The sequence below is a fragment of the Leucopleurus acutus genome (assembly GCF_964270905.1).
Source record: "Leucopleurus acutus genome assembly, chromosome: 2".
Classification (NCBI taxonomy): domain Eukaryota; kingdom Metazoa; phylum Chordata; class Mammalia; order Artiodactyla; family Delphinidae; genus Leucopleurus; species Leucopleurus acutus.
In genome coordinates this window covers 61,132,381-61,144,926 of record NC_139143.1, presented here as the reverse complement: position 1 = coordinate 61,144,926, position 12,546 = coordinate 61,132,381, and the positions used below count along the sequence as shown (strand labels likewise).

Sequence of the window (12,546 nt, the reverse complement as noted above, 5' to 3'; positions counted from 1 at the left end):
ACAAGAGGAAAGGGAATAAAAATAGGTAAGGAAGTAAATGTTTTGAGTGTGTGTGTGTGTGTGTGTGTGTGCATGTGTGCATGTGTGTATGTATGGGGGGGAGTGATAGAGTTCACGATAAATGGCTTCAAGTTTATCATCAAAGAAGGAGGCATGATTATCTAAGAGTCAGAGGAGATTGAGGTTGCTGGGGGAGAAGGGGCAAGAAAAGGTAAAGAAGGGTAAAGATTTCAAATAATTCCTGAAGAGGAGATGACCATAATCAAATAAAAGTTTAGACAAGTAGAACTAAAGATCCACATGAGATCAGAAAATCCACCTGAGTAAAGATGACAATGAGAATGGTGTGCAAGGGTCATTGGCAATAAGGAAGTAAAACATAAGACTGTGTTTTCAGTGGATGTTTCACATACATGTTGAAATTTCCTCAGGTGACTCTAGGATCTAAGGTAAGGGGGAAGACTGTGAGTCAGACTGTGAAGCCCTTGATGTGTACGGAGCAACCAAGAGATGGGACAATGAAAGAAAGTAGAAAGTATGTGGTGACATAGTAGAGTGCCATGTGCCCAATAGCAGGAGGACTTTGACAGAGAATAAAAAACAGTTTTCTGGGCTTCCCTGGTGGCGCAGTGGTTGAGAGTCCGCCTGCCGATGCGGGGGACACGGGTTCGTGCCCCGGTCCGGGAAGATCCCACATGCCGCGGAGCGGCTGGGCCCAGGAGCCATGGCCGCTGAGCCTGTGCATCTGGAGCCTGTGCTCCGCAACGGGAAAGGCCACAGCAGTGAGAGGCCCACGTACTGCAAAAAAAACAAAAAAAAAAAACTAAGTTTTCAGAGTGGCACTAGGCAGCTGGGAGAATGCTAGTTGGTACTCTGAGGACCTGTAAGCCCCATGGTGTGAGCACCGTCCAAGGACCAGGGGAGCAGGTCAAAGGGGATATTCACCCAGAGGAGGAAGCATAGTTGGCAAAGTGGATAGCAGACGGGGGTGGCAGAGGGAACCCTTCTGTGTATTTTGGGTCAAGAACCATGGTGTACAGTAATGACAAGAAGGTTTAGATTTGACCAAACCCGAATATCCCAGGTTTGGCACCGGTCATTTCTGTGATGGGAATTGGCTGAGGGTCCTTGGGGGCATCTGGTTTTGTTCTCATGGAGGCTGCCTTACCCCTGTGGAGTGCAGTCAGGATCTTCCTCTGGAGGGAGCTTGGTCTGACTGTGGGAAGCAGGGCCCTGGGTCCCAATCTCAGGGCATACATGCATGCGTCTTGTATGTCTTGTTTTTTAACATGTGAATTTTTGATGCTGACTCAACTTCCTTAAGACAGCTCAGGATCTTTTTCTTCTTTCTGGCCTGAATCATTTCTAACAGTCTATAAAGGAGTTATTCAACTGACTATTAAACTAGAGCACAAGAGGCATTATTTTTATATCCTTTCACTTTTACTTAGTCAGAAACTAAGCAAGAGTTGGGGCTTGCATGGACACTTAGATACTAGAGTGTGGCTAGGGGTCAGCGGTCAAGGGATCCCAACAGAAATCATCTGGGGGACAAAGGAATGTGGTGGGCTGGACACCAGGCAATGTTTAATCCCAAACCAGTAGGTCACAGTGATAAAACAGTGAGGCAGCTGCGCATTCTTCCAGGAGGCATGTCAGAAATAATAGACTCAAGCAATGGGCAGAACAACTTGATATGTCAGCCTCAAGGAAAGCTTGTTTTTGAGAAAATTTTTTATAAAGGTCAAGGTGCAGCTTCTCTTTGGTCTGTCTGAGTCCTCAGGGAGAAGTTCGTGGTGAGTATCTCAGTCTAGAGTGTGGAGAGGATGAGTAAAGGGAGATCCTGGCAGAAATTAAGTAGATCAATGCAGTTCACCTCTCTTCATACATAGTTCTGGTCAGTTCATGGTCCCATGCTTTTTATGAAAGTTATGTATATCGTTTCACCCTTCTTTGAACATTAAGTTCTTTTGGTTGGATGACAAGTTTATCTCTTAATAAATCATTTCTGAAGCAAGATATTAAGCTCTGAATTTTAGAATAATGGCCATTTTCTCCACCCTAGGTCTGAGCCAGGCTCTGGTTACATTAGTGGAGAAGCTAAGACGTTTATCTTAATTAGCTCTGATTAAATTCTGAAATGGCATACATGTGTTATAATAGGCAAGGCAGTCTACATGCAAACTGGACACCCTGCTATCTACACTTTGCCCTTTTTTGGTTTATGGAATAATCTGGACAAAAATCTGTCTTCAACAAAATAAAGCTTTCCTGTATCAATTCAATTAGTGACTGTTTCCAACTGTCTCTAGCTTTTAAAAATGTATTTTATCCCTTATACTTGCCAACTTCTATCTATATCTCTAAGGAGTGCAGGAATTAGAGTGGCTGTACCCATTTTTCCACAAGTATGACATAAACACTCTCATCTGGAAGAGTAATTTATGGCTGGAGAGTGGAATGGGCAAGGAAGAAATGGGAGATGAGTAGAATCAGCTAATGAGTTGGTAGTGGAGGAAGAGGCCTCTTGGAGGGTGGCTCAAGGGAAGTTAGTGGAACTGCTGGGTTGAGGGAGGATAGAAGGATGATGGCCAAGACTGGTAAGTGGCAGACAGAGAAGCCAGGAACACACAGATAGCCCAAGTAAACCATGCCAGGAACAGGGGTATTTGGGGAAAGTGAGGGGGGAGGAAAGAGAGAAAACTGTCAAGTTACCAATTCCTAATTTTAATGGGAACTCTGGAATAGGAACAGAGGGTGTAAATTTTCTTTCTTGGTACCCTGAGCTGTACATAGGCTATCACTTATCCTCTCTGCCCTTATTTCTTTCTCTTATTTTCTGTTTGTTTCTTTTTTCCCTTTTCTTTCTTCTCTCTCTCTCCTCCCATCCACCCTACCTCTTCTCCTTCTGTCTGACCAGTTAGACCACCTCCATGTTGAAGAGTTGATGTCATCATAACGCCAAACCATCAATTTATCAATACAGGAAATTGTAATTATTTTTAATAAAGGAGAAAAGGAAAGGGAATGTGACTAATGTCCAGGGAAAACCAGGCAACAGTTCAAAAAACACTCCAGGAAAGTATCAGAAGGAATATCCCTCTGATCACATCTGACACCACTTCATGAAATTTGGATGATTTATTGGGGATGAGAATTACTTTTCCAAGATATTATAAGTCAATAAGAAAGAATATTTTAAAATCCCCATTCTCTCAAGCATTTTTGGTTCTAAAGCAAAATCTTTTTGTGTTTCTTTACTTTTATTCCCCTTTTTGGTTCTGTGCCAAAGAACATAAACACAGTCTCCTTTGGGATCTCTATTTCTTGAGTACTCCTCGCCAGTATATCCTACATGTGGATTAAATAGATGGCATCAACAGTGTAGTTGGGAGGCAGAGTGAATGGAAGAAGAAGGGTCATGCTCTTCTAGCCTGAGCTTCTGGGTTGAGAGATTTCAGTGTCTGCAGCTTGTCTACCAGAATAGCAAGAAAAAAGCATGAATCTATAAAGGAAATTTCAACTGTGTTGAGAGAGCTGTCTGCACAGTTGAAGCTGTGATAGGATCATTCCTGTCTTTGGAGTGGCATTCCCATGGCCACTGTAGGAAGCATCCAGTGAATCCAAGGGGCCACTGGGTTCTGGTTTAGTTGTTCTTTCGTAAAATAGCTCTTCATTGAGTATGATGAGGCTCTGTTTGCCCATAGTAAAGTTTTAAGTTTCACTGATGCCAGGAAGATGAAGGTCTTTGACTATATATGAGCTTAAAGAAAGATCACATGCTTGTTTCCCTTTTTTATGGGCCATGGGGCATGTGTTTTTAATAGACCTTTAAGTCTGTGAATAAGTTCAAATATAATATTACCTAGTGCTGTGAAGGCCACCAATAGAGATACTTGGTGAGTATCACAAGGTAGTTGGAGTAGGGGTAGAGAGTCTATGGATTAAGGTACTAGAAAGAGAAATATATATAAAATTAACATTCTTTGCAGTAGCTTATGATATCCTCTCCTACCTATAACTCATCTCTTTTTTTCCTGTTTTACTTTATATTTTCTGGCCACTATTTACCTTTAAAAATATGCCTGAAGCAAGCATATACTGAAATAGAGATTCAGTCGGTCTTCTTATCATAATAATGATCATTCAGTGTGATGGAAAGAACCAGGGACTGAGAGTTGAAAGGTCTTCTTCACCGTGGGCTGGGTCGGGGGTGGGGATAACTCTCAGGGCATAGAGTTAAGGGTATTATTGGATTTATCTTGAAGAAATAATCTGGGTGTAGAGTGGAGAATTGAGTATGATGTCAAATACTGACTATCCATATAAATATTGTGGTGCTAAAAAGGTAGGATATTATTTATCTTGGAATAAATATCCTAAATGTGTATTAGTGCATTTTTGAGAGCTTCATAACACCTGGTCTTACCCTCTCTGCTCCTCTCCTCTAAAAAGCAATGCTGGTTGGGAGAGTCAGAGTCTGATTAGGTCTGGTTCTACTGTTCTCTATGGACTGATCCTTTGGTGTGACATTTCCTCCTCTTACGTGCTCTCCAGGGCATACATGAGTGTGAAGGAGCTGAAAGAGGCACTGCAGCTCAACAGCACTCACTTCCTCAACGTCTACTTTGCCAGCTCAGTGCGGGAAGACCTTGCAGGTGCTGCCACCTGGCCTTGGGACAAGGAAGCCATCAGTCACCTGGGTAAGTAAAGTGAAGACCAACTATAGTAGGAAAAATGAGGAGATTGGAAGGGAATCCATGAAAGTGCATTTGGGGAAAAAACAGAGAGAAAAATAAATTTACTTAATGAATTAGCTGCTTTGGGCTGAGAATAGCTTTTGGGAGAATCTCTCAAAATGTTTCAGTGCAGACAGGTAAGATGTATTAGAGCAAACAGTGGCAAAAACTCAGAATGTCCTAGACCGAATCTATAATCTAGACGTTAATAAATTGCTGACATGGAATAAGATCCATTTTATGTCTTGGAGAGCCTCAAGGGGGAAACTAGCAAGAAGGTGGCTAGACTGTGAAACCTGATTTTCAGTAAACACTGAGCCAGAAGATTGCTGGGCTTCTTGCATGGATTGGAATCCTGAGGAGATTCTGGGAAATTAAAACAGGTGGGGAACTTGTCTGCTTACCTAGGAAAAAGGTGACACCTTAATACTGAGTGGAACTACTGCATGCTTAAGAAAGATAATTCCTTTTATTACAATATCTTATCATTATTATAAAGGAAATATTACTGACCAATCAATAGAAGCATTAAATCAGTTTATGTGGATGAAGAGTAATTATTCAATATAATTTGTATATACTTTCAAAGAGTCTTATATAGGATTCTACCAAAACTTACTTTAAAACTGAATTACCATAATTGAGAGGAATTTTTCATGTTGGAAAGAGAATGCTTGAAAGAGACCAGAAACCATTTTATGAGTGATTTAAAAGAGATTATGCAAAATTAATCTTCTTAGTAGTCAAATACAAAGCAGAGAGAAATAAACTGAATAAACATCACATAATACTGTATATGTCAAACCCATGTATGATGGGTCATTGTGAAGTGGAGTCCAGAGTATTGAAATGATACTCAAATAAAATATGAGCAAGTGTCCAAACAATTGGGGAAGGAAAATGATGAGCAGTAGGTTAGCAATAGGTGAAAAAATGTTGTGGCTGTTCAAGAGGAAACCAGAACATAAAAATCCTTGTAGTGAATCAGGTCAACATCCAGAAGGGTTATATATCTCAAGCAAAGGAGGAGACAATGAAAAGTTAAACCTGTGGTGATCCAAACTGAATGCTTTGTTATTATGCTGGATTTCATTGGCTCTATAGTATCTGATACAGTTTTAAGGCTCTGCAGTCCTTTTATCACTAAATTTTGTATTTTCAGTTCTCAGTATATTAGAAGTCAGAAATTTGTGAGATGAGTGGAGCTTTCCAGATGAAAGCTAATGTGAGTCATTCTAGTCTTCAAAGTAGCAACAAGTGGGCTAGAAGGTTATATTCCAATAATTCATTTAGCAGTGAGTTTGAGTATCTTGAATTATCCTCATGAAAAACAATACTAGCAGAGGAGCATGTAACACGGTAAGAAATTACCTCCAAATTGGTTCATACCTGATTCACCAAAGGTTACCTTTTCGGTATATATGACAGCTAGGTTTACCCAGCAATTGTTTCTATGAATCCTAGGTCTATCATTGAGTACTGAATCTACTTGTTCAAAAAACCTAAAAAAGTGATCTTCCTGGCCATTATGGAGACAAATCTTGGCCTCTTGATAAGAATTATTGGACTGGGAACAGAGCCCTGAATATTTTTCTAACTTTGTTGGCACTAGGCCATTGACAAGATTCATTTAACTATAAAAGTGGATAAAATAACACCCCTCCAAAAATTAACTATTTGAAGACATCAGACATCAGCCAAGACAACGAGGTTTTGAGGCACCCAATCCCAGTGAGGAGAAAAATGCATTGAAGTGAGCTCTACATATAACTCAGATTTTTTTCTCCTTTAGGGAAATTGCCAAAATCTCAGTGAAAGTAATAGAGGCAGAGCAGAGAGAAGCAGCCTAAAGCTTGCTTCTCACTACTGAGGAGACAAAAATTAAAGGTCAGGCCTTCTAAGGCATCCAGACTTGAGGGACCAAGCTTCCAGAAAGATAGAAATCATGAAAAAAAATGAGCCTGATAGTCTGCTCATTATTTGAAGATTTTTCTAATTACTAAACTATGCATGCTCAGGGCCAGTGGCCATAAAACAAGTATAAAATAACTGCTAACGATTAAAAAGCTGAACAGTGATTTCAGGAATCTCATAGTGGAGGGGACAAAAAAATGAAGTTGAGGTCCTATCAAGGAGGGGCTTTGAGATACCCTATGTGTGAGAGAAAATATAAATAGCCTAGCTTACACAAAGCCTAAAATTCAACCTGAAACACTCTTAAATCCCTGTTTGGAGGAAGGTCATCTGCCTATATTTAACTGCTTAACAAAAGAAAATTAAATATGCTCTGGAGGAAGACAATATCATCAAAAGCCTCTACAAGTTTTCATGCACAGTGGCCAGAAATCAGTAAAAAAAAAAAAAAAAAAAAAAAAAAAATTACCAGTTATGCCAGAGATAAGACCAAATGATGGTAAACTAAACTAAACAAAGAAACAAATAATCACTAAATAAATGCAGACCCACAGATTATCCATATATTGGAGTTACTGAATATTGGCTTAAGATAATTGTGATTAATATGCTCAAAAATAGATAAAAAGGTGAAGAGTGTCTTTAGAAAACTAGAATCTATATTAATGAATCAAATGGAAATTTTAGGACAAAAATAGAGTAACTGAAATTAAGATATTAGTAGATTGGTTTATGAGCAGGAGAAAGGTTTAATGAACTAGAAAACTGTAGAAAACATACATATTGAAGCTCAGAGAGAAAAAGTGATGGAAAAATATAGAAAACAACTTGGGACATTTGAGATCTGATGAAAAATTCCTAACGTAAATTGGAGTTCTAGAAGAAGAGGAGAAGGATATTGGGGCAGAAATAATATCAGAGATAGCTGCTGAGAATTTTTCAGGGTGACAAAAAATATTAAACCACAGATTCAAAATGTTTTACAAACCCCAAGAAGGATATATAGAAAGAAAATCACAACTAGATTCATTATAACAAAAGTGCTGAAAAACCTCAAAAGTAGCCAGAGAAAAAAGTTATGTTACTTTAAAAGGAGCAACAATAAGATTGACAGGCTGACCTTTCAACAGAAACTATGGAAGTCAGAAGACAATAGATTGATATATTTTTTAAAATGCTAAAAGAGAATTATTGCCAATTTATAATACTATGCTCAACAAAAATCTTTTAAAATGAAGAAAAATTAAACATATTTTCAGATAAAAACAGATAATTTAAAACCAGCAGTAAAATAAATACTGAAGAAGAAAGCTATCCAAACAGAAAGAAAATGACTCCAAAAGGAAACAGAGGCATGCAAAAAGAAATGAATCACACTAGAAAGGATAAAAATATTAAAAGTAATAACAATGTCTTTTTGGCTTAAAATATATGTAGAGTTAAAATATGATGACAATGGCACGAAAGACAAGAAGTAAATAAAATTATATAATTTAAGGGCCCTTCTACACCAGTATCTGGAAAAAATACTGATTTATTAATTTTAGATAGCTTATACACACCTTATATTATATAAGAATTAACTCAAAATAGATCATAGACTTAAATATAAAAAGTAAAACTGTATAACTTTCAAAAGAAAACATAAGAGAAAATCTTCAGGGCAAGACTAGGCGAAGAGTGCTTATATATGACGCCCAAAGCATAGTCCATAAAAATGAAAACTGATAAATTGGACTTAATCAAAATTAAAACTTTTTCTCTGAGAAACACTCTGTTAAGATGAACAAGGAGGGCTTCCCTGGTGGTGCAGTGGTTGGGAGTCTGCCTGCCGATGCAGGGGACACAGGTTCGTGCCCCAGTCTGGGAGGATCCCACATGCCGCGGAGCAGCTGGGCCCGTGAGCCGTGGCCGCTGAGCCTGTGCGTCCGGAGCCTGTGCTCCGCAATGGGAGAGGCCACAGCAGTGAGAGGCCCGCGTACCGCAAAAAAAAAAAAATAATAAAGATGAACAAGGAAATCGCAGTCTTAGAGAAAGTATTTGCAAACCACACATCTCGCAAAGGATTTATATCTAGAATATATTAACTTTCAAAACAATAGTAAAAGAAACGAATATTCCAGTTAGAAAATGGACAAAAACACAGACATTTTACCAAAGAGAGTATACAGATGGAAAATAAGCACATGAAAAGATATTCAGTATCATTAACCATTAGGGAAAAGCAAATTAAAACCACAATGAGGTATCACTATACTTATTAGTAGAGCTAAAAAAAATAGTAACAATACAAAATGCTGATGAGGATGCAGAGAAACTGGATATTGCATATATTGCTGATGGGAAAGTAAAATGGCACAGCCACTCTGGAGAACACTTTAGCAATTTCTTATGAAATTAAACATACACTTACCATATGACCCAGCAGTTGGACTGTTGGACATTTATCCCAGAGAAATGAAAACATGACTACTCGAAATCCAGCTTTATTTGTAATAGCTCCAAACTGGAAATGATAAAGTGTTCTTCGGTGCTAACTGCTTAAGCAAACTGTGATACATCTGCACAATAGAATATCACACAGCAATAAAAAGAAACAAAGTATTAATACATGGAACAACTTAGTTGGATGTCAAGGATGTTACATGGAGTGAAAAAAAAATCTCACAAGTTGCACGCTTATGGTTTAGTGTAGTAGTCTCAAAATTTTATGTGGTATTCTCAAAATTTAAAAAAAAAACCCAACAGAGATAGAGAACAAATTAGTCGTTGCTAGGAGTTAGGAATGGGGTGAGGGGTGGTGGGGGGAGGGGTACGTGTGTGGAGTGACTTAAAGGATAATAGAGGAGAAATCTTAATGGTAGTTACACAAAGGTATACATACATGTGATAAAATTGCATAGAACTACACACAAACACACACTTGCACGTGCACACATACACACACATTCACAAGCTTGCATGCAAAAACTGATGAAATCTAAATAAGGTCTGTGACCTCTTTGCATGAGCAGAACACTTCACATACAGCAGGTGCTCTTTGAATGCTCACTGATTGAAGGGATGACTGAATAAATGAGTGAAGGTATTAAATTTAAATAGTTTCAAGAAATATTTAAATTCTCTCATGAGTCACTGACTCATAATGAATTGCAAAAGAAGCTAGGGATATTTATATTTTATTCTTAAAACTTTTAGGAATAACTAGTTCCCCTACAACATGTTTCTTAATGTGCATTTAAGAAGTAGAAGACTAGCTGAAAATCTGACTCAATATGAAACTTCTCATGTTATTATTTATTTTTTCTTGTTCAGTCATAACTGTGATTGAACAAAGGAATCATATTGACCTAAATCGGGTGTAGAGTAGTACAGACAGCTGGCATAACATGATAGAGGAAGACATTTAGGATTTTCTAAACAGAGTCTTTTCGAGACTCAAGATAAGATTATCTGTGTCAACATTCAAGACCCTGTATTTTGAGGGTCAGCTGAGTGACCTGGCAGATAAGTACGCTATTTTTAAGGCTGAATCCAGTTTCTGACTACGAATGGCTTAAGTCACCATGAGGAAAGACCAAGGTAATCTGTGGTCCATCAACACCATTTCTGGCCTTTAGCATGATTTTGTACTTTTAATGTTGTGGTAATGCAGGGCAGAATTTTTTATAAGTAAAGTAAATGGATAAATGAGATCCCCTTGAGCTCAGTTGTTTGAATATCTTTAACCTTAGTATACAGCACTTAAACTGAAAACATATCTTCAAAGGCAGAAGACTTAAATTAGTGGTAAACCAGACCTTTTATAAACCATTAATATCATAATTATTTATTCATTCATTCAAAGAAAAACTGTTGAATCTATTTCATGGCGATATCAGAGATAGAATAATTAAAAGAAGTCCACCGTAAAGGTTTGCACAGCACACCTGGGATACAGACATGCAAATACACACTTATAATACTACACGATGCTGCCACACAGGAGGTCAAGTAGGAACATGATGAGAAAGTGCCTGATTGTGCTGAAAACATCAGGGAAGAAGAGAAGAGTTCCCAGAGGAGCTGAGGCTTGAGGGGAGAGTTGAAAGATGAGCAGGAGTTTGCTTGGCAGACAATGAGAGGGCATTCCATAGTGAAAGAAATGGTAAATGCCAAGGTTTAGACTGTTAAAAACCTAGCTTGCTTAGAAGTGGAATGTCCTTGGAATGGCTAGAGCAGAGCTCTTCAAACTTATTCTTGCTCTCTTGTACCTCCTGAAAGACTTTTGAAAAACTCTGTACCACTTCATCGATTTAAAAAGTAACACCTAAAAATTTAACCATAAGTTTAAATTATAGCAAAGAATATAATTTCTGGCATATTATTTTAAATTATTGACATTTAAAAATACATTTTAAATCTACTCTTCTAAATGTATCTTTGGTAATATAATAATTTGATAATCATTCATTAAAAAAACTCATGGCCATGCACTTTTTTAACATTGAGAAATTATTCATTGCTCCTTTTTTCTCTTTGAATTTGTTTCCATTTCATTGCTCCTATAGAACTTTATACTAATGTAACATATAAATATACTTTTTTCAAAGTCTTTAGTTAGTCATCTATTTCTCTGCTAAAAACATTTTGAATAAAAACAAACATTTTGTGATATTTTTAATTAAAGTTTTTATTTTGAGATCATTAAATATTCACATATAGTTGTAAGAAATAGTACAAAGAGATTCCACATATCCTTTACCCATTTTCCTCTGGTGGTAGTACCTTGCAAATCTGTAATACAATATCACAAGCAGTATATTAACATTGATATTGATCATAAGTTATAACATGTTAAAAATTTGTTCTCAATTGAGTTAGCTTTTGAAATGATTCCTTGTCCAAAATTGATCAAAACAGTATTTTAAAATGTTGATTAATGACTAGTAAACAAAGTGGAAAATACGTATTTAATGAGCCAAGAGTGGCTTTTCTCTCCCAGATTAGTTCTTGTGTCGGTGGATGAAGAGTAATTATTGCTATAATAAGACGGGATTTAGCGTCATTTATATTGCTTTTTTTTTCTTTTATAGCTCTAAGTACTGAGGAACTTTGTTCACATAAATAAGTAGATGGGGGAGAAAAGAGTTCTGTTTGATTGAGGGGATGATGGTACCAAGGTAGAAAATATAGAAAAAGCAGGAGCAAAGGGGGAGGCAGTTTGGCTTTGGAGGTGTTGAATTTGGGATCTCTACAAATTTGACCATGAAAGGCACTTCCACAAAAGCAGAAGGAGGAGCAGGATTCAGGCGTGTACCAGACAACAAAGGAGAGAGGGGTTTGAGAAAGTCCCTTGTGGCCCACAAATATGACTGCTTCAGAGTGATGAAGTACGTACAAGAGCTTCTTGGCCAGGTTAGAGAGGACAGTCGGTCACTCTCTGGCACAGAAGTTAGGCACTTCAGAGTGTTCTGAGCCAACCATCTTCCTTAATTGTTCTAGGGAATGTCTGTACTGCCAAGGAACATTCAGAGATCCTGATCAGATCATAAGCATCATGCCTCAATACATGGGACCCAAGAACCTTGTGGGAGGGAACTTGAACCTGGCTCACAATGGGGCTTTAGACACATGGGATCTTCCAAGGAGTCCAGATAATGTGACCCTCGGAGGAAAAAAATGTCTTCGAGTGATAGAGTGGGCTATGGCTTCCGAAAGATAGGAAGAAATGTATCTTGAGCAAGTCACCTCATATATAAAATGGGAATAACAAGCATGAGGAAGACTACCTGGCACATAGTAGGGCTTCAGTAAATATTAGCTCCATTAGTAGTAGTAGCAGCAGCAGCAATAGAAGTTCCAAATACCATGGCTGCTGTTGCTGGTTGGGCCCTTACCTTCCCACCTACTT

The 12,546-nt window shown here is 38.0% G+C and overlaps 1 protein-coding gene across 1 annotated transcript in view; it reads left to right on the top strand.

The window, feature by feature from the left end:
- The window catches only part of PAPPA2 (pappalysin 2), a gene marked incomplete at both ends in the record, with an annotated part of 281,829 nt that overhangs the window by 90,852 nt on the left and 178,431 nt on the right, over positions 1 to 12,546 (top strand). The window contains one exon of the mRNA XM_082865530.1: positions 4,558 to 4,703. Within this exon, the coding sequence (XP_082721656.1) occupies positions 4,558 to 4,703 (146 nt within the window). The remainder of the gene's footprint in view (positions 1 to 4,557; positions 4,704 to 12,546) is intronic.